General features: G+C 42.6%; 1 protein-coding gene across 1 annotated transcript in view; it reads left to right on the top strand.

The window, feature by feature from the left end:
• Positions 1 to 23,772, top strand: part of ccdc18 (coiled-coil domain containing 18) — a 216,038-nt gene that overhangs the window by 23,207 nt on the left and 169,059 nt on the right. The window contains exons 3-5 of the mRNA XM_068036805.1: positions 9,661 to 9,853; positions 10,556 to 10,720; positions 19,227 to 19,336. Coding sequence (XP_067892906.1) covers positions 9,661 to 9,853; positions 10,556 to 10,720; positions 19,227 to 19,336 — 468 coding nt within the window. The remainder of the gene's footprint in view (positions 1 to 9,660; positions 9,854 to 10,555; positions 10,721 to 19,226; positions 19,337 to 23,772) is intronic.

The raw sequence follows: 23,772 nt of genomic DNA on the forward strand, positions 1-23,772 counted from the left end.
TAGAGGAGCAAATTTCCAGGGAAATGACGGATGTGCAAGAACGATAGAAATCATATTAGAGATATTGAATGGAGTAGTATTAGAGTAAGGAGGGGGAGGAATTTCTGAAATGTATTCAAGAGAACCTCCTTGACCAGTATATTATTCTTCGAACTGGAAGGAGGCATTGCCGGATCTGGTGCTGGGGAATAAGGTGAGCCAAGTGTCTGGGAGAACACTTAGATAGGAGGAATCATTGTATCATGAAGTTCAGATTAGTAATGGAGAAGAGCAAGGATCAATCTAAAGTAGAACTTTTAAATTGGAAGAGGGCTAACTGAAATGCAATGAGAGGGGCTATCGCAAGTGTGAAATGAAATGAAAACTGTAACATAACAATGGATGATCTTTAAGGAGGTGATGTTTCGGGTACAGGCTAGGAACGTTCCAGAGGGAAAGGCAGGGCAACCAACTCCTTGGATGAAGAGGGAGAGAGAGAATATGATGAAACATAAAAAGAGGGTATATGATGTATGTCAGGTGAATTCTTTAAGCAAGAATGAGGGCAAATACAGTATGATGAGAGGAGAAATGAAGAGGAAAATAAGACTGGCAAAGAGAGAATATGACAGTCGAATGGCTGTTGACATGAAAGGTAAATAGTATGTAAATAGTAAGTGAGTAGTAATAGGTGGGGTGGGGCCATTTAGGGACAAAGAAGGTGATATATGCTTAGAGGCATAGGTCAAGGCTAGAATACTTTGTTTTGGTGTTTATTAAGGAAGACGATGCTGACAAAATATCAGTAAAAGCGGTGATGGATAAGGTGAAAATTGATGGGCAGGATGTACTGGGGAAAGGCTGGCTATGCTTAGAGTGGATAAGTTGCCTGCTCTGGATGGCTTGCATCCTAGGTTGCTAATGGAAGTGAGGATGGAGATAGCGGAAGGGCTTACTGTAATCTTCCAGTCTTCCTTAGATACGCGGGAGATGCCAGAGGATTGGAAAGTGGCAAATGTGACTCCCTTGTTCAAGAAAGGGTATAAAGACGTTGCTAGTAACTACAGGCTGGTCAATTTAACATCAGTGATGGGTAAGGTTTTAGAAACAATCAGGGGAAAAAAATAACAGGCAATTGTAGAGATTTGAGTTAATTAAGGAGAGCCAGGACAGATTTGTAATCGAATTGAATTTTTTGATGAAGTAACAGAGGAGGTTGATCAAGGGAATGTACAGAATGTTGTCCAAATGGATTTTCAGAAGGCATTTGATAAAGTACCACATAAAAGACTGGTTAACAAAAGTGAGGCTCATAGAACAGGAGGGTTAATGTCAGCTTGGATAAAAAAATTCACTTAAGGACAGAAAACAATGTCATGGAAAATGGTTATTTTTCAGACTGGAGGATGGTAGACAGTGTTGTTCCTCAAGGGTCAGTGCTACGACCACTGCTCTTTTGATCTATTTAAATGTCTTGGCTATTGGAAGACAGAGGAAAATTTCAAAATTTGATGAGACAAAAGCTTGGAGGTGTCGCAAACAATGGAGTAATACCAATCAACTGGAACTGGACATTGGTAGGCTAGCAGAACGGGCAGACAAGTGGCAGATGGAATTTAATATAGAGAAGTGTGAAATGATGCAGAAGGGATAGGGAGAGGCAATATAGACTTAATGGCACAGTTCTAAACAGTGTGCAGGGACAGAGGGACCTGGGGGGGTGTGGGGGGTTCATGTGCACAGAGCTTTGGAGGTGCAGGACATATTGTGAAAGTAGTTAGTAAAACATATGGGATCTTGGGCTTCATAAATAAAGTACAAAAACAGGGAAGGTATGCTGAACTATTTTTTAAAGCTCTGGTTAGGCTACAACTAGAGTGTTGCATCCAGTTCTGGTTCCCACACTTTAGGAGGGAACTGAAGGTCCTTGAGAGGGTGCAGAGGTGAGTTACCGGAAATGTTCTTATCCCTGGAACCAAAGAAATAGGAGCAGGTGTAGGCCATTCAGCCCCTCAAGCCTGCTCTGCCATTCAATAAGATCATGGCTGATCTGTCCCAGGCCTCAATTCCTCTTTCAGGCCTGCTCCGCATAACCCTCGACTCCCCGAGATTTCAAAAATCTATCTACCTCCTCCTCAAATACATTTAGTGACCTAGCCTCCACAACTCTCTGAGGCAGAGAATTCCAAAGATTCACTACCCTCTGAGAGAAGAAATTCCTTCGCATCTCAGTTTTAAATGTGTGCCCCCTTATTCTGTAACTATGTCCCCTAGTTTGAGATTCCCCCACTAGTGGAAACATTTTCTCAACATCTACCCTGTCAAGCCCCCTTAAAATCTTATATGTTTCTATAAGATCACCTCTCATTCTTCTAAACTTTAATGAATAAAGGCCTAACCTGTTTAGCCGTTCTTGATCAGACAACCCCTTCATCCCATCAATCAGCCTAGTGAATTTTTTCTGAACTGCCTCCAATGCTAGTATATCCTTCTTTAAATACGGGGACCAAAACTGTATGCAGCACTCCAGGTGTGGCCTCACCAACACCCTGTACAGTTGTAACAAGACTTCCCCATTTTTAATCTCTAACCCCCTAGCAATAAAGACCAAAATTCCATTTGCCTTCCTAATTACTTGCTGCACCTGCATGGCAATCTTTTGTGTTTCATGCACAAGAACACCCAGATCCCTCTGTACTGCAGTGTTTTGTCGTCTTTCTCCATCAAAAAAATAATCTGCCTTTTTATTCTTCCTGCCAAAGTGGATTACCTCACACTTTCCCACATTGAACACCATCTGCCAAGTTTTTGCCCACTTACTTAACCTATCTATATCCCTTTGCAGATTCTTTGTGTCTCATCACAACATGTCTTCCCACCTATTTTTGTATCGTCAGCAAATTTGGATACACTGCACTCTGTCCCTTCCTCTTTTTTTTCTTTCTAACCCCCGTTTTTAAAAATTTTTTTTAAAATTAAAAAAAAATTTTTTTTTTATGTCGAGGGGGCCTTTATTCCTCAGGCCTGTCCCTTCCTCTAAGTCATTAATATAGATAGTAAATAGTTGAGGCCCTAGGACCGAACCTTGTGGCACCCCACTAGTTACAGCTTTCTAACCTGAAAAAGACCCATTGATCCCGACTCTCTGCCTTCTGTGTGTCAGCCAATTCTCAATCCATGCCAACACATTGCCCCCAATACCCTGAGCTCTTATTTTGTGTAATAACCTTTTATGTGGCACCTTATCAAACGCCTTCTGAAAATCCAAATACACAACATCTACCGGTTCCCCTTTATCCACTCTGCTTGTTATATCCTCAAAGATCTGTAACAAATTTGTCAAACATGATTTCCCTTTCATAAAACCATGTTGACTCTGTTTGATTGTATTATGTTTTTCTAAATATCCTGCTATTTCTTCCTTAATAATGGACTCTAGCATTTTCCCAATGACTGATGTTAAGCTAACTGGTCTGTAGTTTCCTGCTTTCTGTCTCCCTCCTTTCTTGAATAGGGGTGTCACATTAGCGGTTTTCCAATCCGTTGGTACCCTACCAGAATCCAGTGAGTTTTGGTATATTATGACCAATGCCTTCACTATCTCTGCAGCTACTTCTTTTATAACCCTTGGATGCAGGCCATCAGGTCCTGGCGACTTGTCTGCCTTTAGTCCCATCAGTTTGTCCAGCACCTTTTCCCTCGTGGTAGAGATTGTTACAAGTTCCTCCTTCCCATTTACACCTTGTTCATCCAATGTTGTTGAGATGTTTATCATGTCCTCCACTGTGAAGACCGATACAAAATATTGGTTTAAATTATCTGCCATTTCCCTGTTCCCTGTTATTAATTCCTCATCCTCTAAGGGTCCCACACTTACTTTAGCTACTCTCTCCTTTTAATATACCCATAGAAGCTCTTCCTGTTTGTTTTTATATTTCTTGCCAATTTGCTCTCATAATCAATTTTCTCCCTCTTAATTACTTTTTTAGTCATCCACTGCTGGTTTCCAAAAAATTCCCAGTCCTCTGGCCTACCACTCGTTTTCGTCGCTTTGTATGCCTTTGTTTTTGATTTGATACTCTCCTTAACTTCCTTTGTTATCCACGGATGGTTCATCGTTCTCTTCGAGTCCTTCCTTCTGACTGGAATAAATGTTTGCTGAGTGTTATGAAATATCTGCTTAAAAGTCTGCCACTGCTCATTTACTGACTTCCCCCGTAGTCTATCTTCCCAGCTCGCTTTAGACAACTCTTTCTTCATACCTCTGTAATTGCCCTTGTTTAAGTTGAAGACACTGGTTTGAGACCCGAGTTGCTCACCCTCAAACGGAATTTGAAATTCTACCATGTTATCGCTTCCCCCTAAAGGATCCTTAACTACAAGATCTCTTATTAATCCTACCTCATTACACAATACCAGATCTAAAATAGAATGTTCCCTAGTAGGTTCTGCAATGTATTGCTCTAAGTAACAATCCCTGAGGCACTCTACAAATTCGTCTTCCGTGCTATCCTTGCCAATTTGATTTGTCCAGTCTATATGCAGATTAAAATCACCCATGATAATTGCAGTGCCCTTCTTACACGCCTCCATTATTTCCTGATTAATATCTTGTTCTACAGAGAGGCAACTCTTCGGGGGCCTATAGACCACTCCCACCTGTGATTTCTTCCCCTTGCTATTCCTTACTTCCACCCAAACTAATTCTGCATTATGATCTATTACACCTATATCATACCTCACAACTGCACTGATCCCTTCCTTTAATAACAAAGCTACCCCACCTCCTTTTCCTTTTTGCCTATTCTTCCAGAACGCCTCATATCCTTGAACATTAAGATTCCAGTCCTGGTCATCCTGCAACCACGTCTCTGATAGCTATCAAATCATATTCATTTATTTCTATCTGTGCCGTCAGCTCACCTAACTTGTTACAAATGCTACGTGCATTCAGATAAAGAGCCTTAAGCTTTGACTTTTTACCTACTCTGGTTCCAATTTCTGCTGTATTCTTATGCTTGTATTCTCTGTCCCTTCCTGTAACTCTCTGATTAATGTATGCTCCTTCACTACCCTGCACCTCTGCTCTCTCGTTACTTTTACTTTTGAACTTTTTAAACTTCCTTTCAATTGAACCCTTCCCCTCCCCCCCCCCCCCACTATTTAGTTTAAAACCTTATCTACAACCCGAGTTATACAATTCGCCAGGACACTGGTCCCAGCATGGTTCAAGTGAAGCCCATCCCAACGGAACAGCTCTCTCTTTCCCCAGTACTGGTGCCAGTGTCCCATGAATCGGAACCCACACCAATCTTTGAGCCACACTTTTACCTCTCTAATCTTACTTACCCTATGCCAATTTGCAAGTGGCTCAGGTAGTAATCTGGAGATTGTTACCTTTGTGGTTCTGCTTTTTAATTTAGCCCCGAGCTGCTCATAGTCCCTCAGCCGAACCTCTTTCCTAGTCCTACCTATGCCATTGGTATCTACGTGGACCATGACAACTGGATCCTTTCCCTCCCACTCCAAGTTCCTCTCCCGCCCAGAAGAGATGTCCTTAACCTTGGGGATGGGGAGTTTAGTACAGGGTTAGGTTGGAGATGCTGGGGTTGTTCTCCTTGGAGCAAAGGAGGTTGAGGGGAGACTTGACAGAGGTGTACAAGATTATGACAGGTTGAGATAAGTTAGACAAAGAAAAGCTGTTCCCATTAGCTGATGGTATGGGGCACAGATTTAAGGTTTGGGCAAGAGAATACAGGGGAGTGTGAGGAAGAACTCTTTTTTTTTTTACACTTTGGTAATGGCCTGGAACTCACTGCCTACGAGGGTGATGGAAGCAGAGACGATCAATGATTTCCAAAAGAAATTGGATGGGCACTTAAGGGAAATAAACCTGCAGGACTATGAGGATAGACTGAGGGAATGGGACCAACTGTATTGCTCTACAGAGCTGGCATGGACGCGATGAGCCGAATGGCCTCCTGCATTCTAATGACTCTATGACAAGGATGAGACTTTGCAGCCATCTTCAGCCAGAAGTGCCAAGTGGATGATCCATCTCTGCATCCTCCTGAAGTTACGGATTCCGGTCTTCAGCCAATTTGATTCTTTTTTTAAAATTCATTTATGGGATGTTGGCGTCACTGGCCAGGCCAGCATTTATTGCCCATCCCTAATTGCCTTTGAGAAGGTGGTGGTGAGCTGCCTTCTTGAACCGCTGCAGTCCATGTGAGGTAGGTACACCCACAGTGCTGTCAGGAAGGGAGTTCCAGGATTTTGACCCAGTGACAGTGAAGGAACGACCATATGCTATTCATTCCATATGATATCAAGAAATGGCTGAGTGCACTGGATACAGCAAAGGTTTTGGGCCCCAAGGACATTGTCTGTAGTGCTGAAGACTTGTGCTCCAGAATTAGCTGTGCCCCTAGTTCCAGTACAGATACAACATGCATCTTCCTGGCAAAGTGGAAAATTGCCCAGATATGTCCTGTCCAGAAAAAGGACAAATCCAGTTACCGCCCCATCAGTCTACTCTCAATCATCAGCAAAGTTAATTGTGTTATCAAGCGGCATTTGCTCAGCAATAACCTACTCACTGATGCTCAGTTTGGGCTTCACCAGCATCACTTGGCTCCAGACCTTGTTATAGCCTTGGTCCAATCATGGACAGAAGAGCTGAACTCCAGAGATGAGGTGAGAGTGACTGCCTTTGATATCAAGGCAGTATTTGACCATGTGTAGTATCAAGGAGCCCTAGCAAAATTAGTCATTGGGAATCAGGGGAAACTCTCCACTGGCTCGACTCATATCTAGCAAAAAGGAAGATGGTGGTGATTGTTGGAGGCCAATCATATCAACCCTGGGACATCACAGCAGGAGTTTCTTGGGTAGTGTCCTATGCCCAACAATCTTCAGCTGTTTCATCAATGACCTTCCCTCCATTGTAAGGTCATAAGTGGGATATTTATTTTGACTGCATAGTGTTCAGTTCCGTTCGCAACTTCGGATGATGAAGCAGTCTGTGCCCACTTTCAGCAAGACCTGGACAACATTCAGGCTTGGGCAAATGGCAAGGAGCATTCGTGCCACACAAGTGCTAGGCAATGGCTATCTCCAACAAGAGAATCCAATCCAACTCCAATTGATATTCAACAGCATTACTGTCACTGAATCCCCTACCACCATCATATGGGGCTCATCATTAACCAGACACTCAACTGGAGCAGCCACATAACTACTGTGGCTAGAAGAACGGTTGAGAGGCTCAGAGTTCTGCGATGAGTAACTCGCCTCCTGATTCTCCAAAAGCCCGTACAATATTTACAAGGCACATTTCAGGAGAGTATTGAATACTCGTCACTTGCCTGGATGAGCGCAGTCCCAGCAGCAATCAAGAAATTTGACACCATCCAGCACAAAGTAGACTGCATGATTGGCACCCCATCCATCACCTTAAATATTTACTCCCTCCCGCACTATTCCACAATGGCAGCACTGTGAACCATCTACAAGATGCACTGTAGTAACTCACCAAGGCGCCTTCGACAGCATCTTTCAAACCTGCAGCCTCTACTGCCTGAAAGAACAAAGGCAGCAGGCAGATGGAAACGCCACGACCTGCAAGTTCCCCGTCAAGTCACATACCACCATGACTTGGAAATATATTGCTGTTCCTTTACTGTAGCTGTATCAAAATCCTGGAATACCCTCCCTAACAGCATGTGCGTGTACTTACGCCACATGGACTGTCGGGGTTCAAGAAGGCAGCTCAATACCACCTAAAGCATAGCTACCCAACCTGGACCCGACGAGATGTGTCGGGTTCGGGTTGGGCTGGACGTGGACAAATATCAGGACAAACAGAAATCCGAGGTGAGAAGAGTGGGGGGGAAAGAAACAGCTACAAGTTCTGACATAAAGAATCCGAGTGAAATTAACGCAAACCCTGACATTCTGAAATCTATCATGTGGGAGAAGCTGACAAGCCCAGGGAAGATACCAGTAACTGCAATAAGTACAGAAAGATCAATTGAGCTGTTGCTTTAATCTATACTTGGCCCAAGGATTTAAAATTATCTGGAAATAGGGAGATTAAACTTCCCAACCTGAGTTCTCAGCAGAGATTTGTTTTTGTTAATGACATCGGAACTTGATACAGTTCAGAAGCTTGTTTGTTACATTGCATGATTTCCTGAAGTGGATACTTTTTTCCGAGTGCTCAGGGTCACGGTGCCTTCGCCTGTTTGAAATCAGTGTTTGTTTTTTTAAAAACTTTATGATAATTGAACACGGGTACATCAACAGCTGGCACCTGTATTCGATCACTGGTCTAAAGCCTGGCTACCCGACCAAACCCAAATACAAGTGTCGGGTTCGGGTCGGGTCGGCCATTTAAAAAAAATTAAAAGACTGTGGCTCGGGTCGGGTTCAGGTTGGCTGTTGTCTGGTCGGGCCCGGGTCGGGTTTTTATTTTATACCTGAGCCAGGCTTTAATACCACCTTCTCAAGGGCAGTTAGAGATAGGCAATAAATGCTAGCCTTGCCAGTGCCGTTCATATCCCTTTCTATATATCTGCTGAAACTCAACTGGATGGTGTGCAACCTCTGTATTTTACTTGACCCTGAACTGAGCTTCCCTGCATCCATAGCATCACCAGGACTATTTCTTCCACTGGTGAAACATTGCTTATCTCTTCAGTCACCCATTTTACTCAAAGTTTACTCAAGGGCGGCGCAGTGGTTAGCACCGCAGCCTCACAGCTCCAGGGACCCAGGTTCGATTCTGGGTACTGCCTGTGCGGAGTTTGCAAGTTCTCCCTGTGACCGCGTGGGTTTTCGCCGGGTGCTCCGGTTTCCTCCCACAGCCAAAGACTTGCAGGTGATAGGTAAATTGGCCATTGTAAATTAGCCCTAGTGTAGGTAGGTGGTAGTGAATATGGGGTTAATGTAGGATTAGTATAAATGGGTGGTTGTTGGTCGGCACAGACTCGGTGGGCCGAAGGGCCTGTTTCAGTGCTGTATCTCTAAATAAAATAAATAAAATCTTCATCTATGTCTTTCTCAATTCTAGGTTATATTTTTCAAATGTATTCCTCACTCGATACCATTTAAATTCTAACTCATCCAGAACCCCACTGGTTTAACTCTATCCTGCTCACCCATCTCTTCTATCTTCCAGTGGCTCCTATTCCTCAGGTGATCAGTTTCAAAATCCTTATCCTTGTCTTCAGGTTGCCTTGAGGCCTCATTTCTCCTTAACTTATACATGCTGGAGTTTTATAACCCTGCCTGCACCCTCTATTCTTCCAAATTTGCTGTACTGATTGTTCCTCTTTTCCCTTCTTGCTCCACCTTCTATTGCATAAATTTCTGACATTCTGCCTCCATACTCAGTTTACTAAATCCTTGTGTTGGTATGGCTCTCATGCTTTGGAAAGCGTTGCCTTCACAAATTCCTAACCTTGGTCTTGTGAAACACTTTTGGAATAATTGGTACATTATCACTTGATTTTACTGTACTGCCTAGCAATAACATTACAACAGACATGTAAAACTGTCTTGTAAAGCAGTATTAAAGTGAAAATACCCTTGCACAATTCAATACTATATAAATGTAAGTTGTTTTGTTTAAAACCTGAATGTAGAATTAAATTTCAGTTGGTTTTCATTTTTCTTCAGTGCCCGTTTAAGTGACCAGTCTGATGACTCTTCTCAGCAGGGTTATTCCCCCGCTTTGACAATGGAAGATCTCTTTCAACCTGATCCAATAGTTCCTGCGATGAGCAATCGTCATTTGGCAACTGCTGAAAGAATACCGCCTCATAAAAGTGTTTTCAGCAACATAAGTCCAACCAGCAGTTTCGGAGGCCGGGTAAAGATTTAGCTTCTGTTTGATGTGTTTATTTCCTGGATAATCTTCAGCTGGCAGCAGTAACGGTCAATGTGTTATCTATTTGTACAGCTATTGCAGGCTCTGGAGTCTTTCCTCCAGTGGCTGCTGAAGTTAAATGTATAACTATCCTTGCAACATGAGATGTCAGGAAATTCTTTCTTATAGATTATTTTATACAGTTCTCTATTGCCCTTGAAGATTTGTATTAGTTTAGTACTGTGTCATACAGGCAAGTTAAAAGTCTCTTATGAGTCTGTAATAAATTAGCTGATCTTAGTCAGGATGGTCGGGAATGCAGTAGGAGTGTTGTAATTAGTGGTTTTTCAAACATTCTCTGCAAAACTGGCACACATCTGTCCTAATCTTTAAAAGAGAATATCAGAAATTTGATGGGATGCTGTTGTGTCATTAAAGTTTTTCTTTCGTGTATAGCAATAAGAATAATGAGCTGGTAAACCAGCAAATACCGAAATGTGATTATATACAGAAATCTCATAATCTTACAGATTCCCTATATGCGCTTCATGGCTGACTATTCTGCCAATACTCATTTGGTTTTAAGCATGACATATGGGTGAAGTATCAGAGAACTCTACTCCATCAAAAGTCATTGTCTTCAGGATGAAGGGGAGAAAATTATGAATACTATCACATTTCAACATACCACATTTGTGCTTTTAGACACCCCAGTTGCCAGCCACATCTGCTGTTGAGCAGGAAAATGAACAACTATGGAAAAAGCTCAGTACACTTCGAGAGGACAATGCGCGTTTGGTCTCCCAGAATCACAGTTTGGTGCGTGAGATTGAAAGTATACAAGTGGAGCTGACTCAGTCAAAAGTTAAAGTAAGTATTCCAAATGTACATGTATTATATGTTTAATAACTGGGTTCATATTCAGTCAATTTCAAAAAACATTATTGATACAGTAACCCTAAAAACTGCACTATAGATACTACAGTTGATGGCACAATGGAATCCAAAGGGGACCACAAGTGAATTCTAAAATTATATGGAAATGAAACATTGAATCATGCCTGAAATAATTCTGTAATTTATGCATATCATCTGAAATACTATTCAACAGTTGACATCAGAGGATTTTATCTTTGTTGGAATGGAGAAGTCAGCATGGTTATTTCTTCTTGATCTCCTTGCATATAGTTTATAAATAAAACAGTTGTTAGTATTAGAGTAGATTTACTTTTTTAATGCAAATGACACATACGGTTATTGAAGGATAGAAGGTATTTTGCTTAAGTTTTCTGTTAATAGGACAAATTAATTTTGCATATTATTTAGAATGCACAGCACAGAAATAGGCCCTTCATCCCAACTGGCCCTTGCCAGTGTTTCTGCACCACACAAGCCTCCTCCCATCTAACCTTATTAGCATAATCTTCCATTCCTTTCTTCTTTGTGTTTATCTAGCTTCCCCTTAATTTTCCTGCAATGCAACAAAGACTGCATTTCAAAAGTACATTGTCGCCTGTAAAGCACTTTGGGATGCCATCAAATTTTAAAATATGCCACATCAATGCAAGTTCTTTGCTTTTTAAATGCAACTCTCCTATTTGCCTCAACTATTCCTTGTCATCTGTGTGTCAGCTGTGACTCAGTTGGTAGCACTCTCACTTCTGAGTCACAAGGTTCTGCATTCAAGTCCCATTCCAGGGCTTGAGCACAAAAATTATGGCTGAAACTCTAGTGCAGTACTGAGGGGGTGCTGCGCTGTTGGAGGTGCCATCTTTCGGATGAGACATTAAACCGAGGCCCCATCTGTCTGCTCGGGTGGATGTAAAAGATCCCATGGCACTATTTCGAAGAAGAGCGGGGGTCAACATCACAAAAACAGATTATCTGGCCATTATCACTTGCTGTTTGTGGAAGCTTGTTGTGTGAAAATTGGTGGCTGTGTTTCCTACATTACAACAGTGACTACACTTCAAAAGTACTTCATTGACTGTAAAGCACTTTGAGATATCCAGTGGTCGTGAAAAGCGCTAAATAAATGTAAATCTTTTATTATTCTTTCATGTGGTCATGAGTTCCATATTCTAACTACTCTCTACTCAGGGTAGATAAGTTTCTCCTGATTTCTGTATTGGTTTTATTAGTAACCATACTATATTTATGGCCCCTAGCTTTGGATTCTCTCACAAGAGGAAGCATCTTTTCTACATCCACCCGACCAATCCCTTTCATAATCTTAAAGTCCTCTTTCAGGTCAGCCCCTCAGCTTTCTCTTTTCGAAAGAGAAAGTATTCCAAATGCGCTTTGCTGATAGGCATAACCTCTCAGTTCTGGTAACATCCATGTAAATAAAACCATGTAAATCTTGTTTTCACCTTCTCTAGTACCTCTGTATCCATTTTATAATGTGGAGTCTAGAACTGTGCGCAATACTCCAGGTGTGGTCCAACTGATGTGTTCTACAAGTTTCACATAACTTTTCTGCTTTTCAGTTCTATCCCTCTAGAAATGAACCACAATGCCTTTTTTATGGTCTTATTAACCTGCATCACCAGTGGCGCAGTGGTTAGCACCGCAGCCTCACAGCTCCAGTGACCCAGGTTCAATTCTGGGTACTGCCTGTGTGGAGTTTGCAAGTTTTCCCTGTGTTTGCGTGGGTTTCCTCCGGGTGCTCCGGTTTCCTCCCACATGCCAAAGACTTGCAGGTTGATAGGTAAATTGGTCATTAGCAATAGCCCCTAGTATAGGTAGGTGGTAGGGAAATATAGGGACAGGTGGGGATGTGGTAGGAATATGGGATTAGTGTAGGATTAGTATAAATGGGTGGTTGATGGTCGGCACAGACTCGGTGGGCCGAAGGGCCTGTTTCAGTGCTGTATCTCTAAACTAAACTAAAACACCACTTTTCGTGATTTGTCTACCTGTTCCCATGGATCCCTTTGCTCTTCTACCCCATTTAGACTTCTGTCTTCCAAGGTGTATGTAACCTCCTCACCGAAATGCACCACCTCATGTTTGTCTATATTGAAATTCATTTGCAAATTACACCCTTATTCTGCACATTTATTCATGTCTTGTATTTTGTCACTACCTTCCTCAGTTTCAAATGTTATGGTCACTTGTCATTTTCCTGCAGTATATTCTTTGAAAATATACATTTTTAATTAAAGTGTATCTGTTCATATCCTTTCACTTTTATATCCTGTGACTTACAGAAGACAGGGTGACTACCCTAAATATATGTAACACATTGTGGCATTCTCTAAGTTAGAATTTTTTTAACATTTTGAATGTCACGGTAAAGGAGGAGATAAGAGAGAAATTGATAAAGAGGAGGTACCTAGAAGGTTGGCAGTTCTCAAAGTAGAAAAGTCACCTGGTCCACATGGGATGCATCCTAGGTTGCTGATGTGAGTGAGGATGGAAATAGTGGCGGCTCTAGCCACAAGCTTTCAATTTTCATTAGATATGGGAGTGGTGTTAGAGGACTGGAGAGTTGCAAATGCTACACCCCTGTTCAAACAAGATGGAGAGAGGGATAAACCCAAGCTAGTCAGCCTAATATGGTGATGGGAAAACTTAGAGACAGTAATATGGAAGAAAATTGTCACTTGTTAACAACATGGGTTAATAAATGACTACCAGCACAGATTTGTTTAAAGTGTCTGACAAACTTGATTGAGTTCTTTGATGAAATAATGGAGAGGGTCGACAAAGGCAGTGCTGTTAATGTTGTATACATGGACTTTCAAAAGGCGTTTGATAAAGTGCTACATTGTACACTTGTTAACACAATTGAAGCTCATGGGATTAAAGGGGTAGGGAGATGTGGATATGAAAATGGCTAAGGGCCAGAAAGTAGAATGAGTAGCTTTTCAGACTAGAGGGAAGTGTGCAGAGATGTCCCACAGGGTTCGGTGTTGGGACCACTGCTCTTTTTAATAATATGCACTTGGGTATACAGGCCATTATGCCAAAGTTTGCAGATGATAAAAACTTGGAAATGTAAACAGTGAAAAGGATAGTAACAGACTTCAGGAGGGCGTATATAGACTGGTGAAATGGGCAAACACGGCATACGCAATATTATGCAGGGAAGTGTGAAGTGACTCATTTTGGTATTAAGAACGTGGGGAGGCATTGTAAACTAAATGGTGCAATTTTATAGGGGGCGCAGAAACAGAGAGGGACCTACGGATTTGCATACATCTTTTAAGGACAAGCTGATAAAGCTGTTCTCAAAGCATACAGTATCCTTGACTTTGTAAGTAGAGGCATAGAGTACATAAGCTAGGAAGTTATGCTAAATCTTGAAAAATCACCAGCTAGGTCTAAGCTGGAGTGTTGATCCAAATCTGGGGACCACACCTTTGGAAAGATGATAAGGCTTTGGAGAGTGTGCAGAGGAGGTTTACCAGAACAGTACCAGGGATGAAGGACTTCAGTTATGTGGGTAGAGTAGAGAAAGTTAAGCTAAGATTTATTAGAGGTATTTAAGATTGAAGGTGTTGTGACCAGGTGAGAAAGGTGTCTCGGGGTCCCTCTCAGCCTTCACCTGGTCTTACCGTAACAGGGTTTAATTTTTAAGAACACCGTGGTTTTAGCTCCCCTTTGGTGAATCCTTGTTTACTGCTTTCCAATTATAAGGCAAAGAAACCAGCACAAACAGGTTTTCTTAGGTTTAAAGAAGAAAAGTTGGTATTTATTAAACTTGAGCTCTAATTCGGTTGACGCCTGAGGATACACAACGTGCTCACGCAAGCGTGCATAAGTGATGCATGCAAATAGAGACAGAAAGGAACAGAAGAAAAATAAAATGGAAACGTTTGAGGGAGTATCTGAAGAGCCTTTGTTACGGTTCTTCGAGCTCGCTGTGGAATCCTTTGATTGTAGGTAGATCTTGCTTTTCGTTGGGGCCCAGTATTCTTCTTCAACCTTGTTCGCTGTAGGAGACTTTTCTCTCTCTTGTGGTTTATGTGTCTTCAGTGGATTCAGAGGCTTGTGGGAAAGAGAGGGGAGCAGACAGGCGAGATCTTCTCAGTCCAGGAGCAAACAGTCTTTCTCAGTTCAAACTCTCTGTGGCCAGTTCAAAAGAAAACCCTGGAACAGCCAGTTAGTCATGTGACCAGCTGGTCTAACCAGTCCTGGCCCTTGTGGATTGTATCCTCCTTAGCAGGCCCTGGAATACGCTTCCTCACCTTTGATGTCTGTTAGTATGTAAATGTTTTTTGCAGCCACAGCTGATCTGTTTAACAAGTCATTTCCTCGCTTCAAGTTAAAAATCAATGTTCATGACAAAGTTGATGTGCCTCATTCTTGGCGGAATTGCGGAATGAAATGCAATTTGAGAAAAGTGCATTTCATTAAAAGGGGGGGGGGGGAGAGAAAATATGATACAGAAAAAACCCATACATTTCTCTCATTCATTCACATGCATTCATAAATCCTAAAACTTATTACAGCCTGTCTTTTCTTGGTGCCAGTGCTGCTTTAATTGACTCCTTTTTTGGCATCCCAATAAACATGTGGTTCTTTGGGGAAGTTTTTCTTCAGTTTGCCCATTTCCATGGCTGCTTGGGGTCTTTGAGATGGTTCAGTATAATTAGCCCTGAGTTGGAATGTGTTTTCCAGGAGAGGCAGTAGTGGGCGGGTCTATCCTGAACTCTCCTTCAGTGCTTTGCTGAGTCATGCAAAGGCTTTTGACTTTAGGGGGATGGGTGGTTTTTTTTCTGACTGTGGGGGAGGATTCTTTGCTAATCTCCCCTTAGTCCTTTGGGAGACTCCTGCCTGCAGGTATTTGTGCAGACTCTACTGCACTTCCCTGTAGCACATCGACTAGGTGAGGCATCACCCTCATTTTCCAGCCACGGCTGATCTATTTAACAAGTCATTTCCTCGCTCCAACAACAGTTAAAAATCAATGTTCATGACAAAATTGATGTGCCTCATTCTTGGAAGGTGGGGGGCCTGCATGGCAGAGGGGTTTTGATTAAGTACCCATGGGGCAAAACTGTTTCTAATGGCTAAAGGGTCAGTTACTAGAAGACACAAATTTGAAGTAATTAGTAAAAGGACCAGAGGATGGATAAGGAGAATATTTTTTATACAATGAGCTGTTATGATCTGGAATGCACTACCTGAAAGGATGGTGCAAGCAGATTTATTAGAAATTGTGTAAATTATTGAAGGGGAAAAGAAGTTGCTGGGAAGAAGAGGAACAGAGTGGTGGGGTTAATTGGTAATCTCTTCCAAAGACCCAGAATATGCAGGATGGTGGAATGGCCTCATTCTGTGCTGTATGATTCAATGATTGAAGGTTTTGTACATTAAAGGCCGGCTCGGGTCTGCAACCGACCCGAGCCTGACAGAACCACATCCGACCCGGCCCAAGTCCTTTCAGTTGTTCCCGCGCCCAACCTGATCCCACCATCAGTTAACCTAGCTTCCATTTTTCACTTTGTTGCTTATCTGCACAAGCTTAAAAAAACTGTAATTAAGCAACCTTTCAAGTCCAAAAAGTACATTAACATTGGAGCCACCTACTCGAGGTGGTGATAGAGTGTGTCTGACCCGGCCCATCCCGACCCGAGCCTGAATGCTGGACCTGGAAGAGCGACCCAACCCGACCCGAACCTGACACACGTTGTCGGGTCCCATCAGGTTCAGGTTGGGTAGCCATGCTCTATTGTACATTAAAAAGTGTCCTATTGCTGAACCTTTGTTATTTTGCACTAATGTGCTTCTCCCTTGGTGTTTGCAAAAATAATGAATACGTGAATAAATTTGCGCAATTGATACACTCTTTTTATAAAAAGCTCAATATAAGTTGAGTTGCTGGTTCCTGCAGACCTGGGAATAGGTGCAGTGGTTTGCTCCTGGATCTTCTAGACTTTCAGGGCTCTTGTTTTATATGAAGCACACAGCTGATTGCTTTGCTTCCTCCATCCACTGGAGTCTGACCCTCTTCCCCCACAACTGTATTGGAAAGAGTTTGGTCCTTGAAAGCACGTAATGATATTGGGTAGAGGCATAAATTGTACTTTTCCTTTTGAGAAAATTCTGTTGAAGTTAACTTTGGCTTACATGCTTAGGATCCTGAAGGTGCATATATCGTTTGAGTATAAAGGTTTTGCTAAGTGCGTTAGTGTTGTCTCCAGGATTACAAATGAAGTGTGATTCTGGGTGTATGAAAGTTTGTGCTATGTCCTTTTGACCTTTGAAAAGTACTTAGTATAATTATATGTTTCGTCCTGCAAACTTAGTTTGTGTTATAAACTTGTGAATTATAAACCATTTGATAGATGACGTGGTGACATTAACTTGAAGTACTGTATTGTAAATATCATTTAAGAAGTGCATGACAACAGTTAAATCCTGTTGGTTTTAGTGCAATTTCTACTGCTTCCTTACCTTGCAGGATTTTTAAAAAATTCATTCATGGGATGTGGGCGTCGCTGGCTAGGCCATCATTTATTGCTGATCCCTAATTGCCCTTGAGAAGGTGGTGGTGAGCTGCCTCCTTGAACCGCTGTGGTCCATGCGAGGTAGGTACACCCACAGTACTGTTCGGAAGGGAGTTCCAGGATTTTGACCCGGCAACAGTGAAGGAATGGCAATATCGTTCTAAGTCAGGATGGTGTGTGGCTTGGAGGAGATCTTGCATGTGTTGTTGTTCCCCTGCATCTGCTGCCCTGGTCCTTCTAGTTGGCAGAGGTCGCGGGTTGGGAAGGTGCTGTCTAAGGAGCCTTTGGTGCATCTTATAGATGGTACACACTGCTGCCACTGTGCACCGGTGGTGGAGTGAGTGAATGTTGAAGGTGGTGGATGGGGTGCCAATCAAGGGGGCTGCTTTGTGCTGGATGGTGTTGAGCGTCTTGAGTGTTGGAGCTGCACCCATCCAACCAAGTGGAGAGTATTCCGTTACATTCCTGACTTGTGCCTTGTAGATGGTGGACAGGGGAGTCAGGAGATGAGTTACTCGCCACAGGATTCCTAGCCTCTGACCTGCTCTTGTAGCCACAATATTTATATGGCTACTGCAGTAATGTTTCTGGTCAATGGTAGCCCCTAGGATGTTGATAGTGGGGGATTCGGCAATGTTAATGCCATTGAATGTCAAAGGGAGATGGTTAGATTCTCTCTTGTTGGAGATGGTCATTGCCTGGCACTTGTGTGGTGTGAATGTTACTTGCCACTTATCAGCCCAAGCCTGGATATTGTCCAGGTCTTGCTGCATTTCTAAACGGATTGCGTCAGTATCTGAGGAGTCACGAATGGTGCTGAACATTGCGCAATCATCAGCGAACATCCCCACTTCTGACCTTATGATTGAAGGAAGGTCATTGATGAAGCAGCTGAAGATGGTTGGGCCTAGGACACCCTGAGGAACACCCTGAAGGGCGGCACAGTGGCGCAGTGGTTGGCTGAAGAATACTCTGTTCTTGTATTATAGTTTTTTTTTGTCAAAGTCTCTGCATGTTCAAGTGGTCATGAAGACTGCTCCTTGTCCAGGGACTAAACAGATTAATATGTTGTCCAGTGTAAACTTTGAAAGCACAGTAATTTAGGAAGTTTACTTTGCCGTATTTGTGTTGATGTATGTAGAGGGCAACAACAGCTTTTTCTAATGCTCTGCTGGACCCACCAAGCACCATCATTACAGATTGCTTCAACCTTTGCACTTATGAGCAGCATCAGCCAAGTTTTGCTTTGGTCAGTTTTATTCATGTTTTGAGTCATAGGCAGTCATGTTTTTCAAAAAGTTCTAATCTTCTGACAATAGATTAAGCAGTCAACCATTTGGCATATCATATAAAATCAATAAGAAAGATGCAGCAAATAGATTTGGATAATAATTATCATCTTGGAGCTATTTGGACTACTGGACTACTTGGGCATGAAGGAGCTATACCTACAATTCCTGATTCATATCTCTTTGATTCTTCAGAATTGGGTTTGGAGTAGGAATAAGATGAGCCTAGTAGCATTTGCTTCCTAGCTGTTGTTGAGATGTACTCAAGAGATGAGTTAAGTCCACCAGTAGCTTCTGATTTGTACATATCTGTCCCTTGATCAAGGCCTGACTTATTGAGTAGAGGTTCGATACTTTCATAGTGGAAGATTGGATCATTTTTGTCCGGATATGTGCAGGAGCGTTCAAAGTTGGTTCAGATTATTAATTTGGTAGCTTTCATACAGTACTGGGTTCAAGTTGACTGCCCACATTTCTTAGCAAATGGTGTTGGGAAGAGTACCTATTGAGCCAGGAGAAGATGTTTTCCAACAGGAGGGGGTGGAGGTGTTCAGTTCATTTGCTTGTTTAAATATGTGCCAAAATCAACCCAAAAATGTGTTTTTTTTTTTCATGTTTTACTTTCAGTTTCGTCATCTTGAACCATCTATTAATGAAAGGGCACATCATATTTCTCAGCTAAATGAAGATATCTTGAGTTTGGAGGCAGAAGTAGAGGCTCAAGAAAAAGCACTCAGGTAATTTGCAGACTAGTAATGCAGTTTTTTGTTAGATGTTACAAGTTACAGCAGTGCTGATTGTTCTGCACCTCTTGTGTGCAGGAGTATATCTGTACTGCCCAGTAACACTCTTGCCTAAGTTAAAAGGTTGTGGGTTCAAGGCTCAAGCATCTAACAGTGAGGGATCCTTGCACTGTTGGAGGTGCAGTCTTTCAGATGAGATATTAAATGAATTCCCATCCATTTGTTCATGTGATTGTGAAAGATACCATTGCACTAATCAAAGTAGAGAGCAAGGTTCTGGTGTCTTGGCCGTCATTTACTCCGGGACAACAACGGATTAACTAGTCACTCATTCATTTACAATTTGAGACTTGGCTGTGTGCAAATCGGCTGCCCTGTTTGACTACCAGCAGTGACTGCACTCAAAAGTTATTGTAAATTGTGAAGCATGTGATAGAAGCATAGAAAATAGGAGCAGGAGTAGACCATTTGGCCCTTTGGGCCTGCTCTGCCATCCAAAAAAATCATGGCTGATCGTCTAATTCAGTCTGTGTGGAGTTTGCAAGTTCTCCCTGTGTCTGCGTGGGTTTCCTCCGGGTGCTCCGGTTTCCTCCCACAAGCCAAAAGACTTGCAGGTTGGTAGGTAAATTGGCCGTTATAAATTGCCCCTAGTATAGGTAGGTGGTAGGGAAATATAGGGATAGGTGGGGATGTGGTAGGAATATGGGATTAGTGTAGGATTAGTATAAATGGGTGGTTGATGGTCGGCACAGACTCGGTGGGCCGAAGGGCCTGTTTCAGTGCTGTATCTCTAAACTAAAAGTACCCTATTCCCGCTTTCTCCCCATATCCCTTGATCCCTTTGGCATTAAGAAATATATTTATCTCCTTCTTGAATATATTTAATGATTTGGCCTCCACTGCCTTCTGCGGTAGAGAATTCCACAGGTTCACCACCCTCTGAGCGAAGAGTTTTCTCCTCATCTCGGTTCTAAATGGCATACCCCATATCCTGAGACTGTGATCCCTCGTTCTGGACTCCCCAGCCATCGGGAACATCCTCCCTGCATCTAGCCTGTCTAGTCCTGTTAGAATTTTATAGGTTTCTATGAGATCTCCTTTTGTTCTTCTAAACTCTAGTGAATATAGGCCTAGTCAACAAAAACTCAATGAGTGCATGCCACAATGTTCAACAGTCAACAAGAAACATTAACAGCTGAACCTTGAATTAATTAGCAATGATTGTATAGTTATTTCCAAGGTGGACAAGGTAGAACAGGGCGGCACAGTTGCGCAGTGGTTAGCACCGCAGCCACACAGCTCCAGCGACTCAGGTTCAATTCTGGGTACTGCCTGTGTGGAGTTTGCAAGTTCTCCCTGTGTCTGCGTGGGTTTTTGCCGGGTACTCCGGTTTCCTCCCACCACCAAAGACTTGCAGGTTGATAGGTAAATTGGCCATTGTAAATTACCCCTAGTATAGGTAGGTGGTAGGGGAATATAGGGACAGGTGGAGATGTGGTAGATTAGTGTAGGATTAGTATAAATGGGTGGTTGATGGTCGGCACAGACTCGGTGGGCCGAAGGGCCTGTTTCAGTGCTGTATCTCTAAATAAATAAATAAAATCTCTCCTCATTCGTCAATCCTGCCATTCCAGGAATCAGCCTCATAAATCTTCCATGGCAAGAACATCCTTCCTCAGATAAGGTGACCAAAACTGCACACAATACTCCAGATGTGGTCTCACCAAGTCCCGTATAACTGCAGTAAGACGTCCTTGTTCCTGTACTCAAATCCTCTTGCAATGAAGGCCAACATACCATTCACCTTCCTAACTGCTTGCTGCACCTGAATGCTTGCTTTCAGCGACTGGTGTACAAGGACACCCTGGTCTCGTTGCACCTCCCCCTTTCCCAATCTATCACCATTCAGATAATTTGCCTTTCTGTTTTTACAACCAAAGTGGATAACCTCACGTTTATCCACATTATACTGCATGTGCCATGCCTTTGCCCACTCACCCAACTTGTTCAAATCACATTGGAGCCTCTTTGAATCCTCACAGCTCACATTCAATACACCCCCACCCCCACCCCCAGCTTTAGGTCGTCTGCAAACTTGGAAATATTACATTTTTAGTTCCCTCACCCAAGTCATTAATATATATTGTGAATAGCTGGGGCCCAAGCACTGATCCCTGCAGTACCTCACTAGTCACTGCCTGCCACCCGGAAAAAGACACATTGATTCCTACTCTCTGTTTTCTGTCTGTCAACCAATTCTCAATCCATGCCAGTATATTACCCCAATCCCATGTGCTTTAAGTTTGCACAATAACCTCTTATGTGGGACCTTATCAAAAGCTTTCTCAAAATCCAAATACACCACATCCACTGGTTCTCCCTTATCTATTCTACTAGTTACATCCTCAAAAAATGCCAGTAGATTTGTTAAGCATGATTTCCCTTTTGTAAACCCATGTTGACTTTGTCCAATCCCGTTTATGCTTTCCAGGTGTTCTGCTATCACATCCTTTATAATAGACTCTAGCATTTTCCCCACAAATGATGTAAGGCTAACTGGTCTGTAATTCCCTGTTTTTTTTCCCTCCCTTTTTTAAATAGTGGGGTTACATTTGCCACCCTCCAATCTGTAGGAATTGCTCCAGAGTCTATAGAATTTTGGAAGATGACCACCAATGCATCCACAATTTCCAGGGCCACTTCCTTTAGTACTCTGGGATGTAGATTATCAGGCCCTGGGGATTTGTCAGCCTTTAACCCCATTAATTTCCTTAGCACTTTTTTTTTTACAAATACTGATTTCATTCAGTTCCTCCCTCTCATTAGACCCTTGATTCCCTAACATTTCTGGTAGGTTATTTGTGTCCTCCTTTGTGAAGACAGAACCAAAGTATGTGTTTAATTATTCTGCCACTTCTTTGTTCCCCATTATAATTTTCCCCCGTTCCTGACTGTAAGGGACCTACACTTGTCTTCACTAATCTTTTTCTCTTCACATTTATAGAAGCTTTTACAGTCAGTTTTTATGTTCCCTGCAAGTTTACTCTCATACTCTATTCCCTCCCCCACCCCCCCCGCTTAATCAACCTCTTTGTCTTCCTTTGCTGAATTCTAAACTGCTCCCAATCCTCAGACTTGCTGCTTTTTCTGGCAATTTTATATGCCTGCTCTTTGGATCTAAGACTATCCCTAATTTCTTTTGTAAGCCACAGTTGAGCCACCTTTCCGGTTCTATTTTTACATCAGACAGGAATGAATAATTGTTGTAATTCATGCACACGTCGTTTAAATATTATCCATTGCCTATCCACTGTCAACCCTTTTAGTAAAGTTCCCCAAGCTACCATAGCCAACTCGCGCCTCATACCTTCGTAGTTTCCTTTATTTAGATTCAGGACCCTAGTTTCGGATTCAACTACTTCCTCAATGTATTGGTCTAAAATACTGTCACGTGCACACTCCAGGAAATACTCCTCCACAGTATTATTGCTAATTTGGTTTGACCAATCTATATGTAGATTAAAGTCAACCATGATTACAGTTGTACCCTTAATGCATGCATCTCTTATTTCCTGTTTAATGCCATCCCTTCAATCTCCACTATTGTTTGGGGGCCTATAGACAACCCCCACCAACGTTTTCTGCCGCTTGGTGTTTCTTAGCTCCACCCATACAGATTCCACATCATGATTTTCCGAGCCAATATTGTTCCTCACGATTGCATTGATTCTCTCCTTTACTAACAACACTACCCCTCCTTCTTTCCCTTTTTTGCCTGTCCTTCCTAAATATTAAATACCCCTGGATGTTCAGTTCCCATCCTTGGTCATCCTGCAGCCATGTCTCCGTAATCACATCTATATCATAACCGTTTATATCTATTTGCACTGTTAATCCATCTACCTTATTGCGAATGCTCCGTGCATTAAGCCACAATGCCTTTAGAGTTGTGCTTTTAACATTGTTAATCATCTTAGCTTTATTTTGCACTATGGCCCCATTTGTTTCTCACCCTTGTTTTCTCTGCAGTCCACTTTTGCTTCTTACCTTTCTGTCTTTCATTTCTATCCTTGTTTTCCCCTCCTCTGTCTCCCTGCTCATTTTCCCATCCCCCGCCATTCTAGTTTAAACCTACCTCCCCGCCCCCCCCCCCCCCCCTGCCAACAGCAGTAACAAGCATCCCCCAAGGAAATTGGTCCCGATCCTGCCCAGATGCAACCCGTCCAGCTTGTACTGGTCCGAACCTTCCCCAGAACCGGTCCCAATGTCCCAGGAATCTGAGTCCCTCCCACCTACACCATTTCTCCAGCCACGGAGATATAGCAGGATATATCCTGCTAATTCTGCTCTCGCCAGCATGTGGCGCGGGAAGTAATCTTAAGATTACTACCTTTTGAGGTCCTACTTTTTAATTTATGTCTTAACTCCCT

This window comes from Heterodontus francisci, chromosome 8 (assembly GCF_036365525.1).
Source record: "Heterodontus francisci isolate sHetFra1 chromosome 8, sHetFra1.hap1, whole genome shotgun sequence".
Taxonomy (NCBI): Eukaryota; Metazoa; Chordata; class Chondrichthyes; order Heterodontiformes; family Heterodontidae; genus Heterodontus; species Heterodontus francisci.